Below are 19,892 nucleotides of genomic sequence, written 5' to 3'. Positions count from 1 at the left end.
GAAATTTTCTTGATCTCGTCTCGAGATAATTTTTTTGGCTCGGAATTTTCGAGAATTTTGTAAACAAGAAATAGGTTAGGTAATATAATATATTGAGGCAGCATTTTGTGTTGCGTGTTGAAATAATTAACATATCTTCAACGTAACGTAGATCGAATAAAATAAAATATACTTGTTACGCTAGTATACACAATAAATTATTAAAAAGTTAAAAACGAACAACTTCCGTTCACAAGTCACTACATGAAATGGTAAACGTAAACAATGAATTGTGCTGTGGTTATCACATTAAATTACAGAAGAAAATGATTATTTTCCGTTAATAAAACCAACATTAAAGTTAAAAATAAATCATTTTCGGTATCAATATCAAGTATCAACGTAAAACGGTAAGGTAAAAAATAATAATATAAACATGACTGCAGAATTCTTCCGCGATTGCATTTTGTTTTATGGCCTTAGGTTATACACACGGCCAGCAGTATATAACAAGCAACATGATGTTTAAATTGCGGTCCGTATCGATAGTGACATATCGATAGTGGCGAATGTTCAGACTTTCATGATCAAGTACCGTCCATGGCTCAAGGAAACTGTATAGACTATGGAGTCAATAACGTATGTTTACATACGACAGTAGGCAAATAAACTTGAGTGTAAAGGTAAAGTTGTAATTGCAATTGTGGATACTTGATAAAATTATTGAATACAGTAGACTCTCGTTATAGCGAGAACACGGCTATAACGAGGTATTTTTGAGGAATTTACGGCGTGATCGCTTGTAGCGCGCTTTTGTTATTTGTCTGCTTTATCTCCACCCCTCTCGCTCGCCACTAGACATCTTGCCGTTGACGCGTCACATTCTTCAGCCGCGCAGTCGCCACCTAAGTGCGTGGCTTAAAAATACAGTACAACCCGGTTATAACATTCCCGTTTTTAACATTTTCCCGCCTATAACACCATAATTTCATGGTCCCGTCATTTCTCCATTTATCACAATGCTTTAATTTCCCGCCTGTAACAATATTAACATTTCTACATTCCCGCCTTTAACGTTCAAATTTGCTTTGATAACTGCCACAATTTTCAGTATCTCTTCCTTTAAAGTCATAATTTAGAGCAAAAACATAGCTAGAAAATACAACACGCATATACAAACATCAGATGTTTACATTTGTGTAGTTCACCATAGACGTGGTACACACGCACTAAACAACTTGCACCGGATCAACTATCAATATGGCGTCCTGTTCGCACATGTTAGCCTATGACTTGTTCCGTTATACTTATGATGCACATTTTGTGCACTGATACATGGTCGGAAACAGTGCTACTGTATTCTATGGTGCTGGTTTTTGTTTCAAAGGTTTAACACCTTGAGATGGTTAAATGTTCTATGGATATATTCACGGCTTTTGTTTGTGGTTAACCTTTACCATAATTTTTTTTTCACTTATTGTAGTCACGGTCGTATTTAATTAAAATACGCAGTATTGAAATTTTATTCAGGTTATTGTACGGCTAAGATGGCCGATAAATATAAACGAAAATCATATTCTGTAGCTGAAAAAATTCAGTTTATTAACTAGTGGACAGGAACCCCAACAAAACGCGTGTTGTGATTGCAAAAGAGTTGAATATTTCTGTTTGTGTCTGAACTGTATCGTACAACACTTTTTTTTTAGCATATTATTAGGTATTATCTATAAATAAAATTAACCAATTTTCCACTCTATTGCTGTACTTAGTGTATTACTCCTGTATTGTGTTGTTTTACCTATACTCTTTAAATTAATCAATCGACACGTAATTTATACAAAGTGAAGATGTAATTTTATGATTTCCTGCTTATAACATTTTCCTGTTTATAACATTTTTTTTAAGTTGGTCCCTTGGAGAATGTTATAACAGGGTTGTACTGTAGAATCCCATCCTTTCTTTTATCAAACTTCCGTTAGTTATCTGTGCCTTGTGTAGACAAAGATTGAGATTGGAACAGAAACAACGTAAGAAAGTATTTTTTACAAATTTGAAATATGTATGTTTTTGTTTTTATAATCGCGTATTTTCACTTTTTTTTTTGGTTATTTTAAAAGAGATAATATCAAAAAGCCGCTCTAATGAAATTTAATTGTTTCTTGGTTAACAAAAACTATTAATTATCAAATATTGTTAATTGTTTCAATTCTATTTATTATTATTTACGTGACGTCATACTGTACGCGTACGCAATACGACTGGATTCGTTGCTGCAACATAACACAGCATGTTATGCGGTATCAGAAGTAACGAGTAACGTAACGATAGTAACGAGTACTAATTGTTATAGTAACAAATACATACGGTTACGCATTTTTTCGTTACTTTTAGACCTCTATAGTCGGCACTACCGTATTTATTTCCGAATCGCTAGGGCAGTTTTCTTGTAACTTTTGTTTCGGTCAGTTGTTGGGGTATCTGTCCGAGAAAGGGGTGGTGGTGGTTTGAGTTTAATCCCAAATTTATTTTCTAAAAAAGTTGACAGGTTTCTTTAAATGAAAAAAGTATAGTTTTCCAGCGACTATTACGTTTGAGGCGTACGTGCGTTGCCGCAGCCGCACTCCTACTTTTTTGTAAGGAATTAAATCGTTGCGCTACACTAGCACCACCTGTTAACTCCCGAACCAACATGGCCGCCAGCAGACAGCCCGCGTCAGCAATAGATAGCAGGACAATGCTGCGTCGGCCGCGGGCTGAGATGCTATACTTACGTGGCTTGATAGGGTATTCTGGTTATTTTGACGCAATCGGTGATCGCATCCGTACTTATGGGGTATCGTTTTAAAGAAAATTCACACATCTGCTCACAGAAATTAAGATTTCGTTAATATAACCTGTTATTTTCCAATTATACAGGTTTAAACACAGTTTTTATGCTATTTTCGGTTAAATTTTATTTTTTGGGGGCCAAAATTTGTCCAATTCGGTTATAGCGAGGACACGGTTATAGCGAGGATCAAACCCGGAACCGTGACACCTCGGTATAACGGGACTCTAGTGTATTTATGTATGTTTGTCAGATTATTGAGTTTTACTTTTTTGGATCATATTATCCTGTTAACTAAAGTACAGATTTCTCGATCTCGACTCGATTCTCGAGAATTTTTAAATTGCTTTCTCGATCTCGTCTCGAATTCAAAAAAGTCTTTCTCGCAAATGCCTACTAATGATGTACTCGTAGGCTTGGGCGTTGTCGTCACTCCTCCCCCCCTCATATTTTATTTTTAATTGAGATCTTGGTTAACGGAATGCCTTGTTGATGGGGTGGCAGGTAATTGAGGTGGTGTGGTTGCAGGACTGCCTGTCGCCCCTGAGCATGCAGGCGCTGCCGGCGGCGCCAGAGTCGCTGTGCATAGTGGAGATGGGCACGGGCGAGGCGGGGCCCGAGGGGGAGCCGGGGGCCCGGGGCGTGCTGTACCTCAACATCGGGCTGCAGAACGGCGTGCTGCTGCGCACCGTGCTGGACCAGTCCAAGGGCGACCTGGCGGACACTCGCACGCGCTACCTGGGCTCCCGCCCCGTCAAGCTGTTCCGCATCCGCATGCAGGGCAGCGAGGCCGTGAGTCTCCCAGCTTTTGTTAACACAGTCAGCCTATTTGTACTTGACTTGGGTGCCAATACCGTATACACTCGTGTATAGCGCGCCCTTTTTCCCCCTCAAGTAAAGGAAAATAATAAGGATGCGCGCTATACACGGGGAAAAAAAAGTTAGGGCGGAGGCGGCGAGGAGTGAAAGTAGTTAACTGCCGGGTGATGTTTCTGGCCAGCCCCCACACATCCGCACAAGCAACAAGGCCTCTCTTTTACACACACACACACACACACACACACACACACAAAACCTGGTCTCTCGCACACACACGAGCGCGCGCAAGTTCGCACATCAACATCTCTTGTTTATTTTTAGACCTCCCCCTCTACAGAAAGCCAGCACAGCAGCTAGTAAAATAAAAGAGAGAGCGAGAGAGAATGTTGTCACCAGTCCCCCTCCCACTTCCTTCGCTTCCTCATCCCAGCAGCGACCGGTGAGTCATCGAGTCCTCCGCGCCAGCTTAGCAACGTAGCGTGGCACACTTCATTTTGCGTGTCCCTAAAAAATGTGTTAACTATCAGTTGAAATATCTATGTAGAAGCTAAGTGACGGGAGTGGTGGTGTTTATTTTGTCAACTGTCAAGGTTACTTGATGGTCATAGTCCCGTTCCTGCCTGCCTGCCTCCCTCCCTCCCTCCCTACCACCCACCTACCCACCCTCGCGTTCACGTACCAGTTGACGATACAGCGCTTCATTATCTTCCGTCTACACAGCAGAGTTTAAGTATTTTCCTGACGCATCACCACACATCAATTTAAATAATCAGGTACCACAAAATGTTAGTAAAATTTATTTTTGGGGGAAAAAATTTAATTTTTTTTTCTTTGGAATTTGTTACAAAAATCGTGGTGCGCACTATACACGAGGGCGCGCTGTACACGAGTAAATACGGTACATCTACTTATAAGTGTCACGGCAGAAATCATAGTTATAGCAGCAGCACTGCACAAAAATGGAAACTTGTAACTACACACAGTAGGTGCTGCAAAGGCTCCATGCTAAGATAATAGGAGCAGGATAGTTAGCGTTGCTTTATAGTAATAAAGGATTAAAAGTGTTTCATAATAAAAATAGCATTACATTAAATACACACTATCTTACACAAAACATGCAGTTTTTGGACCCTTCTTTATACAGTGAAACCTCTATTTAACAAATCTCAAGGGACCAAAATTTGTTGTGTTTGTTGTAAAGGGGTTTGTTAAATGGAGGTTTTGCACGATATATTTAGACACCTGCGAGTACTCGAAATTCGAGTTTCGAGTCGAGTTTTTTAGTAATACTCGAACTCGAGCTCGTGGCTTTTCAACAACTCGAAATTCGAGCGAGCTTTTCTTGCACTGTACCTATAGAAAAAAAACTCTCATTATATCGGAATACAAGTCTTACAACACTATTATCCTTTACTTTATAATGTAACATGATCGACCGTATACATGAACACATCATTTTTACGTACCCGGGATTTACGAATTTCCGTGATTAATTTTTTTTACTTCTATAATTTTCCGCATAGCATTAATGTATCACTTTCCTGCTTTATGCGGAAGTATTTCCCGCCTTATGCGGAAACATTTCCCGCATTTTACTGTAAAAAGCATTTAAATTGTCCGGGGTCTCATCATTTATACCATTAAATGTGTGATATAAAGTCCCGTTTAACATTTTTATGAAAATTCCTGCCAGTAATGGCGCACGTAAATATAAATATGAAGAAAATACAAATGAACAACAACTTCGAAGAAATATGGATGATGTACCATAACTACAGTACAATTCCAATAGTTATCTTAAGATAATTACCATAAAAAGAACTAAAGATTCTTTGTAGATACCATAATTACTACAGAAGTATGATAGCTACCACATTTGCACTATAGTTACCGTAACAACCGAGATGTGTATTTACCGTGATGGTAATGTATTTATTTAGGACATATTAAAATTAAAGAACATTATTGAAAAAAAAAGGATGTTAAATCTTGATATGTACGGTTGGCACATGTTGCTAAGAAATAATGTGATCTGAAAGAATGTAGTACTACTACGAAAAGTGAAAAGGGTACTCGTGGATTTTTAGGTTATGGCAGTCTCTTTCGTTTTTCAGTAATATCGGTCGAAAATTAACAAGAGTATTGGAAGTTGGCAGAAATGCCGATTCAACTAAATATTGGCAAAATCGGCTTCTTCAGTACAGCTCTACATTTGATGACATGAGTAAACATATTTCAGACTACAGGACATTGAAAAAGACTTTAATTTCCATGTAGGTTTATTGTGCGTAAGTTTTTTTTGCAAGTGTAAATTGAATTAAGTAAAAAGCTTCTATTTTTATTACTTTAAATTGATTAAACTTAATGACAAGTTACAGATATTTGAAACTAATTTTGAGGTTAAACAATTTGGTAAATATGTAGAGTAACGGTATATGCGAAGAAAAAATGCTAAAAATCTGAAAATACTTTTATTCTATGCTCTTTCACTTCCTCTTTTCAAATCAACCGGCGGAGATAAGAAATTCCAAATACTTTAGGAATATCGAATTTTTTAATTTAGTAGGCTAACAATGATAATGGTTTCTTTTTTTATTTCCATATTTTTCTCAAAAGTTCTCACATTTTATTACTCCATCACAGTAAATTTATGTGCAATAAACTTAAAAAAAAAATTCGAACTTGACTCGATACTCGCGAGTATTTTAGCAAACTCGCTCGAGCTCTACTCGAAGTGAAAATCTTCTGCTCGCAGACGCCTAGATATATTTCTAGTCATCATAAAGCTTCACATAAATGGCTAGAACTGTCTTTCTGACTGTTTAATACGATATGAGGAATTAAACATGAAAAAGTACATAGAATACACTTGTTTAATGGTCAACCATTTGATGCTTGGAAATTATCAATTCCCATCCCCAGTGATTCCTGGCATGCCTTTTCTTGTAAAATCGGCCCAGAGACGTTGATGTTAGATGCCCTAGCCTCCATTAACCAGTCAAATTTTGCGTGTACAATCAACCCGCACGTTGCAGAACTTGCACATCATAATTTTATCCCGCTGATCAAAAATATAAAATCATCCGATTTTATCTCTCTTTCGCGATCAAACATTGTCGAAGTTTTCGGCATCTTAGCCACAAATTCAATTGTATCACAAAACTTACAAAATGTGGACGGTAGTTGTAAACACTCATAGATATGTGCACGTAAAAATGACTGCCATCTTAGCTCGATGCGCTTAAATTAGGTTAGAAAAATCGACACCAGTGCGCCTTGCGGCAGAAACGACCATTATTCAAAACACGAAAACTGTGGAGTCAATTTGTTATGTTGGTAGTGCGAGCATATCGATTGTTGACAATTTTTACATTTTGTTTTCATTTGCGATGGCAATATTTACTGTTTGTAAACAGAGTAATAAAAATACGTGAATTTTAGTAACGTGTCAAAACGAAGATAATATCACGGCACTAGTCTTTAATTTAATGTTTATTTCACGCCTATGTTTATGATAGCGTAAATAAATAGAACTTACGACATAAGGACATTATTTTGTGCGAAAAAGCGTGAATTTCGCGCGAAAATTCGTGAATTTCGCGACTATGTCAAATTCAAAGGAAAGTCTCAAAATTCGTTTAAAGTATCAAATTTTCGCGTTATTTCGTGAATTTCGCGCTTCACCATTTTTCGGGGTCTCTATTCATGTGGCATGCCATTGCACTTTGTAAGTTCCCTGATGTTAAAAAAAAGTGAATATATGAGTTACTGGTACCAGGTGCTTTTCCGCCATTTTAAAGAAATTACCAAAAAAGTAAGCTCTGCACGTGCAGATGTTTCGCCAACAAATAGGTCTCGCATAGGACACAAAAATCTGTTCCCTAAAGATAACGGACTGGTCGTTTTGGTAGCAGTTATATGCTTTAGAAATACAGTTAGGTTACTAATGTGGCATATTCAACACCTGATTTCTTATTTTTGTATCATGAAATGCCGGCCTTAGTCTTTTTTTAAGTACAGTCAAAATCATACAGCTTTAAGAAAAGTGTTTTTTAGCTGTGAATTTTTAGTCAAACTGCTGTTCCTTCACATTTTAATACGGATAGCTTCTGCTAATAATAATAAGTTAATTTTTTTTTTCCTATAGGTTCTTGCTATGTCGAGTCGCTCGTGGCTGAGCTACTACTACCAGAACAGATTCCACTTGACACCGCTGTCTTACGAATCTCTGGAGTATGCTTCTGGTTTCTCATCTGAGCAATGCCCTGAAGGCATTGTAGCCATTTCCACAAACACACTTCGAATATTGGCGCTTGAAAAACTTGGAGCAGTCTTCAACCAGGTGAGGCAAAATCTTTGCTTTTTCCTTTCGACTATGTGTCCTAGATTTTGAAGAGTTGGAATTGTAATTATAACTTGTTTCAGGTGTCGTTTCCGGTAGACTACACTCCTAGGAAATTTGTAATCCATCAGGATTCTTCTCATTTGATAATCACAGAGACTGAACACAACGCATACACTGAGGAAACAAAAAAGCAGAGGAGGATACAAATGGCAGAGGTATTGTGCATAATTTATGTTATTTCACTGGTATTTTTGAATTTGTAATATGTGCTCTACAGGATGCACGTTCTTTGTTTTCATGGAGGCATGTGCGAATGTTTTCTAGTTTGAAGCTAATACAAATATCAAAATATTCTAGAATATAATATTTAATCCTAAGAATCCTACTAAAAATATTTGTTCGCATAATGTAAAACAGTAAAACCTAACACAGCGAATTCCTTGCTACGAGGAAGCAGTTTAGGTTCTCCCAATATACGCTTTAAAACAATTTTTTACTTCTAATTAACAAATATTTGTTATTTTGCCTAAAGTCTCCGCTAATTTAACAGTATAGTGTGGAATAACTACAGTCAAACCTCTCTGAAACGACCCCTCACGGTTCCCAGGAATAGGGTCGGAATAGAGGGGGGGTCGTAATAGATGTTTTCCGAAATTTTCAGTTGATTTCAACCCCCCCCCCCCCTAACCCCTTTTCCCAAACCGCTACTCGCTAAGAAACCAGCCATACAATGGCAGGATGCTGTCACTCACAATGCTAGACGGCTGTGCTTTAAACCTTCATGACAAGTCCGTCGCCCTACAGGCCACCTCTAAAGAAAATATGTCAATAGACAGTTTATTTTTACTGGTTAGATTACATGTACGATTTCTTGCTTGCCGTAGTTAAATACACTAGAACCCCGATGTCACGAACCCCGGATTTAACGAAGCAGTGATTTTACGAATACATTCTCGAGAACCGTCAAAAAATTGGACATTTTGACCAAAATGTGAAAATCAGAAGAAAAAAAATTTAAAACAAAACAAAATGAAAGATTATTAAAATCTGTTAACTTTAACACACAGCGTATTTTTTGTGTCGGCTTTAATATTTCCAATAATGTTCATGTGAGAATAACAAAAAAATAATGGGACATTTCCTTTAAAAATACGGCAGCAGTAGCTTGTGCAATGTAAGTGGGAGCGCGGGAATATCGTCTAGACAGGCTGGCGGCAGCACAGGCGGCGGATGCATGACGTCATACGGCTTACCTCTCCTTCCCTTGTCTAGACTTCAAGGTTCATCCCTCCCAGGCATACAAACCATCGTGTCTCTCTCCCCCTCCTACTTCAACGTCCTTTGGCATGTGAAACTGTCAACATCCTTCCTCACCTTCACCAAACTGTGTGCGACTAAAGCCAGGTTTGTATAGTCCAGTTCTGGTAAAATGAAAAATTTTTAAGGGCCCCCGCGACAGCCATTTACCGTTAATTGTTTTGATACAAATTGTTTGTTAGTTACACAACATTATTTCTGAAGGAAAATCACTGAAACTTCAAAATTTATTTAATGGAAAAATTTAGCAGGGCCGTAAAAGTATTCATTTTTGCCGCAAATGAACTATACTCGCCCTTCCTGCCGGACAACATTCTCGGCGCGTGACGCATGGCAACTACAGTCGTGTGCCGCGCACAGCCACGAAAAACCTACGCAATTTCCAAACTATACTATATATCCGACTGGAGTCTGTTTACGAAAAGCATTTAAGAATTTGTTAATGGTTCTTTTGAGATAAAATGGCTAAAAGACATGTTTTCGAAGTTTTAGGTGTAAAAAACCCGTTACAAATTTCTTGAAAGTATCATAGGGAAATGCATTACACCTTTATCTTTATTTTTCCGCCATATAATGTTATGGTCACCGCTCAAATTTCACTGTTATCTGACGGGAACGAGATGACTGCGCGCCAGTTCAGAAGCCTTGCACTTAGAGGTTTTACCGCGCTAGAACTACCATTGAGCGTCGATCTTATCATCCCGCTTCACTAACACACACGCTGACCAGACGGCGCCCTAAAGCTGATTAGAGGAAGCATGTAGAAATGCAAGGCAGGAAATTTTTCCAGCTTATCAACCAGGACCCGGGCAAGTCTTGACTATTAAGCTTTTCACATTAAAATATAAGAGACTTGTATTGTGTAATTTCGGTGTTATTTAGCGGTTTTTCTTAAAAATCGCTTTTTTCGCATTTTCCATATAAATTCGCGGAAAATTTCGCGATTTCGCGATTCACCATATAATCGTGGCCCTAGTTATTGCTCGCGCGAGAGGAGAACGTGGAATGTTAGAAGAAAGATAAATGCGGGGTAGACAGACGGCAGCCAGTGTGTTTCCTGCGCGGGGAATAAGTGGCGTAGCCTTTTTTTTTATGCTGGGTGAAGCGACCTTTTTCTATCAACCCACGGGAAAAATTAATTGCTTGAGCTGTCAAAATAAACATCGCTGCGGCAGTTAAAACAAGTCGAGGCGGGCGTGCATCCAGTCGGTCGCTGTGTATTGTCAACCGATAGTAATCAAAATCAAGAGAAATCCAGCAGGTAGCTTTGCCTTAACTGCGTACCACACTAGACACTCGCAATAAGCTAAACGTAAACACGTTGCCACAAAAACCTTTATCTGCACCCTGCCGACAAAGGGACGTGGAATGGGGGTTGTTAAGCGCTGACAGCGGTCGACAGGAAGCACTCGGCAAGAGAAACGCAGCAACACGTTACTCACCACAAGAAACTTATTTTCTGTCTGTTTATCTTCGGATTTTCGGCAATTTTTTCACGGTTCCTCGAAATCGGGTTGTAATAGAGAGGTGGTCGCAATAAATGGGGTCGCAACAAAAAGGTTTTACTGTATTTTCCATGTGCTTCTTAAATATAGTACTTTCAGCATACATAACAGTTTCGTAATATTACAATTGGCTATAGATATATTGACTGAAACACAGTTTGCAGCTAGTGAATTACAGTCAAACCTCTATCTATCGAACTCGCGTGTATCGATTGTCCGTGTTTATCGTATACTTTCTACGGTCCCGGCAAAATTGCCATACAACTAAGGTTAAAAAAGTCCGCTTGTACCGATGTTCGAATTATCGTTTTGTCCGCATTGATCGTTCAAAATGTGGTCCCGTCACTATAAATTATAATAGATAATCGTTTAACCATAAAGATTTTGCAGAAATAATCATTTCTTAGAAAGAAACCGTCATAAAAACAGTAATGATAGTATACAGTAGTAAGTATCACCTTAAATCTGCAGCCAAGTAATGTAGCACGTAAATATGAAGAAAAGACAAATGAACAACAACTTACGAAGAAATATGGATGATGTGCCATAACTACAGTACAAACCCAATTGTTCTCCTAAGATAATTACCATAAAAAGAACTAAAGATTCTTTGTCGATACCATAATTACTACAGAAGCACGAAAGCTACCACATTTGCACTACAGTTACCGTAACAACAGAGATGTCTATTTACCGTGACGGTGATGTATTTATTTATGACATATTAAAATTAAAGAACATTATTGAAAAAAAGGATGTTAAATTTTTATATGTACGTTTGGCACATGTTGCGAAGAAATAATGCGATCTGAAAGAATGCAGTACTACTACGAAAACTGAAAAGTATACTCGTGGATTTTTAGGTTATGGCAGTCTCTCTCGTTTTTCAGTAATATCGGCCGAAAATTAACAAGCGTATCGGAAGTCGGCAGAAATGCCGATTCAATTAAATATTGGCAAAATCGGCTTCTTCAGGACAGCTCTACATTTGATGACATGAGTAAACATATTTCAGACTTCAGGATATTGAAAACGACTTTAATTTCCATGTAGATTTATTGTGCTTATGTTTTTTTTTTTTGCAAGTGTAAATTGAATTAAGTAATAAACTTCCATTTTTATTTATTTTTCAACTGATTTAACTTTAATGACAAGTAACTGACATATTTCTGACACTAATTTTGAGGTTAAATATTATTTTTTTAAAATTCTTAAGAGTGAAGTCCACATCTATTGAATGTCCGCATCTACTGAATTTTTTTGTTGGTCCCCTGAAAAACGATAGATAGAGGTTTGACTGTATACATAGTGTACCAGCTTTAGTAAACAAAAATGTCAAAAGATCAAGTTACACAAATGTATGTAAGAGTTCTATGAAAATGATTGATTGTTGCTGCAAATATTATCTGTTTCGTAAAAGTGCTCCTTAGTTCTAAAGTATTTTAATATACATAACTCAACTGATCATTCCCATGATATACTATCTTATCTGTTATATATAAACCTAACCAGTCATGAGTTGTTTTGGCTTCAGGAGTCTGCTGTGAGTTTGTGACCAGATGTTTTTAAAGAGATCTATACTTAGCTTGAAGGGACTTGTGCTATGCTGCTTTTTAGAAAAAATTGTGCACCATATGCTGGTAAATATAGTACACTTTTTTAAAAAAATGAGATTATCCAGTCAAAAACATCAATCTTGTACAGATGTAACATGTTATTCATCAAATGAGGTACATGGTGTACAGATGGAACATCCTCACTAAGTAGATTTGGGCAGTTGTGTTCTTTTCTATTGTTTGGAAATAATTTTTAAAGTTTAATGATAAATAGTTAAACAATTAACTTTTTATACTTTTTTTTTCCATAAAACGATTGTTACATGCTGGCAGAATCTCTAAATGCAAACATTTTAAACAATAACGAATTAACATAGGGATGTATGGATGTGTAATAGGCGAGTTAATATATTATGTGGGAGTGTCTTAAAGCAAGTTTTACGGAAAAATATTCATTAAATAATTTGGACAAACACACACAGTAAAACTCGCTTAAGACGTTCCTGCGTAACACGTTTTCCCGTTTATTAAGTTCAAAAAATTATTCCCTTGATCACTTCCATATATCCCCTATGCTAATATTTCCCTTTCATAACGTTTGTCTTTATATATGCTTCCCGCTTATAACATTCAGCGTTTGTGGGAAAAAATAAAATAATATTGTTTATCTTTAAGCTTTTGAACCATTTTTAAGGTTAATTTAAAAAATTTACATATTTCTAAATGTTTAATAACGTATTGATCTGAAAATAGGGCGGCCATTTTTACATAAACGAGAGATGCGAAAATTGGAAGACACCTTATATTTCGCACCCAAGACGCCAGCACCGCTAACATTGGTTTCAAGCTGAAAGCTACAGTAGAAACATTGTTAACCAAAATGTTTACGATTGTTTATATTAACTAAAACATCGTTACCTCACACGGGGAAAACTATAAATCCACCGAATATTGCAGTAATTCACAATTGTTTAAAGTTGAAAATTAAAATATTTGTTCTTTAGTAAAAATGTGAACGTTGAAGCATCTCAAAATGGCATCCTTTTATTACACAATTCATATTTGTACTTGGTGTACAATAGCGTGTTAACATTTACTGTAATTTAATTTCAGATTTTTAACGGAAATATTTGTACTAAAATATCACAGCTATTTTCAGAACGATTGTTTACGTTTACAAAAAGAAAATGTTAAGAACAATTTGGATGTAATGTTTGGAAATTCACGACTGCCAACTGTCTTTCACAATATTTCTTTGTTGTAAAATGAACATTGCCGACCACGCACGAAGACGCCATATTTACATGAATTTGCTATGTTGCTTCAAAAGCTATTTTAATAATTTCACAGTAATCCGCTTTATTTACGTAAAAATCTTCGAAACAACATAATTATCATAGATTATTCATTAAAATGCATAGGATAGAGAGACTGTCAAAGAGTAATATGGACAAATATTCGCGGTCACGTCACCGAAGTTATTCATGGCCGTACGCTTCACCATGGCAGCTAGCCACTTGTTTTGTTCCGGCAAGCTGCATTCTTTGTTTACTTTGTTACATTTAACACACTACTATATTTATTTATTCTGTGGTAATACGTAGGTTAAGTGAAACAGAAAGTTAAATGTAGTATACATAAATGCATTAAGGATTTATCAACACAAAACGTATGTCTAATGAATGTTCACATTAATTTCTACCAAAAATTTTTTTACGTTTGTTTGGCGCCTGAAACTGCAGGTCGCCTTATATTCGGGCTAATACGGTAGTTAATTTGAACAGAACAAGACCATCGAAAAACCTGCTCCGCACGCCACACGCTGTTACTTGTGTGTATTTCGACGAATCGTATGCCAGCGTTTGTGTGGACTAAGCGGCTGTTTCACCTGCAGAACATTTTCCCCATTCGTGGCTTAACTGACGAATGAGAAACGCCAACTATTTTCGAAACCTGTGCCGCACGCCGCACGACCAATCACCTGCTTGCATTCTCAGGGACTAGAGGCTGTTCCATCAGTACACCAATCTTTCCAATTCAAGTCACGTGACGAAAACAAAGTAAACCATATACCGCCAGCTATTACTTTCTTTGAATTATTTGCGTATATTTTTTAAAACAACAATGTTAGTTATTGTTTTTTTTGCTAGTGTTTTGATAATACTAATTTCAATGTGCTTATTAAATTAAATACAGTTTTAATAATTCAATTTACTGATAAAACATATGTCATTAGTTATTCTGTTATTCCAGCATGCCAGTGATAGTAAGTGTATTTTTGTGTGAATACAGCATGTCATTTGAGTAAAATCGATTTTTACGTTGGAAATTACTTTTCCCTTTTAAGAAGTTTTCCCTGTTAAGAAGTTTTAGGCATCCAGTCCTTTGAAAAACTTCTTAACAGGGTTTTACTGTACATGATAAATTCCTGTGAAGAAAATCACACTAGATGTTTTTTTTACATAGGGAGCTTAAACAATTTTACAGTAGACTCACTACACTAAATTTATCATATTAATAAGTAGGGATGGGCCGATCACTAGATTTGCCGATCATTCCAATACCGATCATTTCTTCCGATGATAGGAGCCGATCACTGATCAGACAATTTAAGAAATATATAGGCTGTTTGATGTTAATAATAAAAATCTAACCAAAAATTTAATAAAAAGTTACCTTATGATAACTTACCATTTATTTAACACTTCTGACAGAAAACAATTTGTTCATTGGTTTTAAAAATGAACAATAATAGAATGTAAGCTAAGTAGTTGCTATTTATACTATTTCTACACCTTCCCACCCCACAAACCAAAGGTACCCATACGACACTTTTCACAGGTCTTAAAAATAAGTGCTTTAAAGAATCACTAAAATAGACAAGTCACCAAGCCTAAATTATAAATAAAGAAAAAAAAATATCAGAAATGTTTGTTTGATTTTACTAACAACTTTATGCAACAGAACAATTTTCAATAAAATTTTAACTTTAGAAACTTAGAATACAAAACAATCAGATCATAAGGAAACAATAACAAACAGGTATATTAGTTCAAAGATGAATGAATGCACAAAATATGAGATCCATGCCTTGGTAAAGAGCGTGTGCCGTTTCAGAATCATTGCTAGTTTGCGCCACTAGTCTCGCTTCGGTGCTGGTCATAGATGCTACTAGCGAAGTGCACACTTTTCCTGATGCTATACATATCTATGGCGCAGTAAAGTTATTTTCTTACGTTTGCCAGGGCAAACAATGGACGTTTTTCAAAAAGCATTACACATAGTTTATAAGGAGGAATAAAACCAAACCATTTGTGAATTTTGGGACTTTTCCACTTCGTAAAACCGTATGAAACTGGAAATTAAATCTTTAATTAGTGTGTTCCGGGAAAATAAACCATTGTAAATATATTACTTTCATCGGTACCAAAATTAAGCGGCGTATGACATGGGAAAATGTATGAAACAGGAACGTATCATCGAGGTTCTACTGTACTGTAAATTCGTGTTTTTGTTGATACGTGATTGTAGGCCTACGGGCGGCCGATTATTGTGATCGGCGTCGGCCCAGGCCTATTAATAAGTTTAATGCTAACAAGTGTTAATTTCAAAGTACGTTGATAAAATGCTTACTGCTTACATGAAGTTATTATTGAAGGAAAATAGGCAGATTCTGCTTTGTGGTTAAGTAATTTGTTTAGTTTGAGACACAAATATATGTGTGTGCAGAGCTGCCAACCATTACGGATTTTCCGTAATTATTACGGATTTTAACCCCGAATTACGGAACATCGCTGGTTTATTACGGAAACGAGGCTTTGTGCTGCGAGGTAACGGAGAAAATTCCGTTTCTGCTGTGCTTGTTTCGTGAACGCAGTTTGAATACATCGCTTGGTTGCACAAATAACGGAACTAGTAAGTGTGCGCATGTACGATGTACTGTCGAAATAAGTAAATTAATTCTCGTGTTTACAAATAATAATGGGATGGTATTACGTCCGTTGTACGATACAACTAGTACATATTCTCAGACTTATCGTTTGAAGGCTACTTAAATCACGATAATTTTTGTACGGTACTTTGGCTAACCTGTGTTGTTAATTTATTTCTTGAAAGCCATTTTTTTTTTCATCATAGTGTTTTTGTCGTGTCTACAGACGTGACATTTTTTTATGTTTTTCGATAGTGTTGTGTTCTTCAGTGCCGGTTTTAGAAATGAAGCGTGTGACAGAATAATGTGTATCTGGAAAAAAAAAAAAACACGCAAGTCTTCAGAGCTTTCGACTTAAATATTCAAAAGAATGGCCATGCTTGTCGTTTTCAAATGTTTGGAACGCCACGGTTTTGTAATGTATGCACGTGTGACTTTTCGATTGCACATGGTGGAAGGGATGACTGTAGACGGCATATTGAATCATAGAAACATGCAGAACATTTTAAAGCCGTGACGAGCAATAAATCTACTATATCTTCGTTTTTTCGCTACATCTGAAGAAACGAAAGTAACGAACGCAGTTATTGTTTACAAGTCCTTGTGTTTGTCTTGTTTGTTTACATGACATTTCTTATCCAACCAGGATAAAAAAAGCAAATAAAAAGACAGTTGCTTTAAAGTTTAACTTTGAATTGAAGATTCAAAATATCCAGTAAAATTATTAATATTTCTTACATATTCAGATGATTGTATTGTTCAAATATATTTTTTTTATTCATTAATTTGCATTGTATTCATATTTTTCTTTTTCTTTTGCATATTATTGTCCTTGTTTTATCTTGAGTGTGTGTTATAATGCCCCAGGAAAAATTTATCGTGCATGATTTACGCGTACTTTTTTCATATACCTAATTGCCATTACTGATAGGTGTGATTTGAGGTTGGCAGCTCTGTGTGTGTGTGTCTATATATATATATAATATAGACACAATTAATTTGACTATTAATGTTATTGCTACTTATGGTGTTATGATGAATAAGAATATCACTTGGTCTGTGTTTCTGAATGTCTCATGATTTAAACATTATATTCTGAACTCCATTGTAGCTATGAAGATGTATGAAAAATATATTTCTGTTAAAAGAACTGACTTTTTGTGTCAACGAGAAGGCTGAACTCTTGTGCCACTAATGCAGAGAAACGTATTTCCAAAACATCTTAATTACGCAAAATAGATCTACGAATGGTTAGTGTTTTGTTGTGTATTCATCAGCTATACCTGGATGTTCGATATGGTGTAAAGATAAAACAGCATTACAAGGATACGAATGTAAGCGGATAATTTTTCAAAACATATATCAACAGTATGCGGCAAAGTTTTTGACGGTCATGTTTGTTATTGTTTTGAGACAATTGTTTAAAAGTTTTATGATAAATATTATTTGAATGTGAGATGAACTTCATTGAATTATTTTATTTTTTAAATGAACATATGGGAGTGATAAGAGAACAATTAATTGAAACATTATAAATGGGAAAACACATTGCATGGGGACATCTTAAGCAAGTTGTACTGTGTTCGAAAGGAGCATTTATTTTTTTAAATTTTTTTTGTATTTGAGGTCAAATTGAATGCAAATAATTTAATATTTGTATAGGCTTATTTTTAACTGATTTTATGTTTTTGTGCAAAGCATATGCAACACAGAACTGAGATAAAAATATATTCAGGAGAAAACCTTAGGTTTCCAGTTTAAAAACCAAAGCTTAAAATAAAATGAAGAGCCAATTTCCTTAGGAATTCGAATAGTAATTTTAACAGAGCTTTGTTTCACTTAGTTGAAGCTTTACACAGATAAATAACAGGTATTATTTTTGAAAAAATGCTGGGATATGAGATGCTACTATTTTTCCGTATTGTGATGCCTTAAATGCAGTGTTTTGAAACGTGCACTGTTGGTGACGGCCCTGTACCGGTGATGACAGCTAACACGCACTTGAAGTGTAATGAAAAGACCCCTGCAGTTCTGACGGTGCGGGGCGGCCTTGCGAGTGGAGAGAGGGGGGAGAGATGCAGCAGGGAGAGAGGTGACGGGGCGGGGCGTGCTGGTCGCAGGAGATGCAGGAGGCGGCCGGCGAGGAGGAGCAGGAGCTGGCCCGCGAGATGGCAGAGGCCTTCCTGAACGAGGACCTGCCCGAGCACACGTTCAGCGCGCCCAAGGCGGGGCCGGGCATGTGGGCCTCCGTCATCCGCCTGCTGGACCCCGTCGAGGGCCGCACCGAGCAGGTCGTCAAGCTGGACCAGAACGAGGCCGCCCTCAGGTACAACATGTGGGCCGACGTATCTGCAATGGTTTTAGTTTGAATCCGAGAGTGAATTGGTCTGACGCATGAGAGAGCAACCTAAGATAACTGCTGGGGTCACGTAAGGAGGGAGGGGTGGGGCGTAGGCTTTCCATCCTGTGTAGGCTGTTTTATTTTTAGATTTCACACAGCTACAAGGGGAAACCTTGGCTGACCTAACAACACACTAACACACACTATGGTGCTTTATGCGCAGTGGTGAACGTAATTAGCCATTCCTCCTACCCCTCCATTTATTTGTGAGCCTTCACATGCTAGAAAACCAAATTACCACCAGCTATTTTTCATTGGCCTGTCTGCATTTTTTATTTTTGCAAGCAGTCCACACACTTTGTAGCAATAATCTGCAAATAGGGGGTTTTAGTTAGTGATATTTTTTGGAGTGTTTTTAAGTTTATCAAGCATAATAAATATTTAGTGTTTTGAAAAACAGTGCATAATGGCATCTACAACAGAAGGCGTCATCATTTGAAGAAAAACTGAAAATACCTGAAGTTGGTGCAAATACTTTGATAACAAAAGGAGTATAGCAAAAAAACTCAGAATGCCACAATCTATTTTGAACGGAATCAATTTTTACTGTGTTTTTGTTAGTGTTGTTTTTATAAATATTTTTTTTGTGGTTATTGAATTTAAAATTAGTTTAAATAATTCAGTTTACTGATATACTTGGCATGGACGGCTTTGATTTTTACAGTGAAACCCCTTATTTACACTTTTCAGGGGAACAGAGTCAAAAAGTGTAAATACCATGAAAGTGTAAATTGAGGGAAACATATTTTTAAAATGTAACATACCTGGTTCAATGCACTCCTTTTACTTCAGTAGTCAGAGACATCAAAAAAAGACACAGTGAACGAAATATCTTAAAAAATCCTTCATTAGGCCTATGTAAACCAAAATAAATTTACAACATATAACTTATAAAATTGTGTGAATACAACACTGAAGCAATGTGTGCCATGATAAAATGTTAACATAAAAAAGTTTTGTAGGCTTATGTGCAAAAACTTTCATGCCTAACTTAGGTCTATTTCTTTGTAAAATAATCAGAAATCTTGGTTTGCTTGCATCTTTGAGTGTTCATGCACATGATCTGCTTCTCTAAAGTATAAAAATTATCAAAAACACCATCACAGTTTTCACCAGCAGATACTCCAATGTAGTCTCGCAGAGTTTGAAGAGCAGCAAGAGCATCTTTACTCGTGGGTGTTGTCACTTCTTCATCATCATCATCATCTTCGT

General features: G+C 36.7%; 1 protein-coding gene and 1 non-coding gene across 3 annotated transcripts in view; both read left to right on the top strand.

Annotated features, from left to right (window-relative positions):
- LOC134538461 (splicing factor 3B subunit 3) overlaps positions 1-19,892 on the top strand; it is a 143,526-nt gene that overhangs the window by 93,301 nt on the left and 30,333 nt on the right. For both annotated transcript variants that reach the window (XM_063379791.1, XM_063379792.1), the window contains 4 exons: positions 3,335-3,598; positions 7,773-7,967; positions 8,051-8,185; positions 18,400-18,605. In XM_063379791.1, coding sequence (XP_063235861.1) covers positions 3,335-3,598; positions 7,773-7,967; positions 8,051-8,185; positions 18,400-18,605 — 800 coding nt within the window. The remainder of the gene's footprint in view (positions 1-3,334; positions 3,599-7,772; positions 7,968-8,050; positions 8,186-18,399; positions 18,606-19,892) is intronic.
- On the top strand, positions 17,307-17,382 carry LOC134538648 (small nucleolar RNA SNORD18). Its single transcript, XR_010076185.1, has one exon. It is a non-coding gene; the product is annotated as a small nucleolar RNA SNORD18 (small nucleolar RNA).

The sequence above is a fragment of the Bacillus rossius genome, chromosome 13, assembly GCF_032445375.1.
Source record: "Bacillus rossius redtenbacheri isolate Brsri chromosome 13, Brsri_v3, whole genome shotgun sequence".
Taxonomy (NCBI): Eukaryota; Metazoa; Arthropoda; class Insecta; order Phasmatodea; family Bacillidae; genus Bacillus; species Bacillus rossius.
This window is presented reverse-complemented; position numbering and strand designations above follow the sequence as displayed.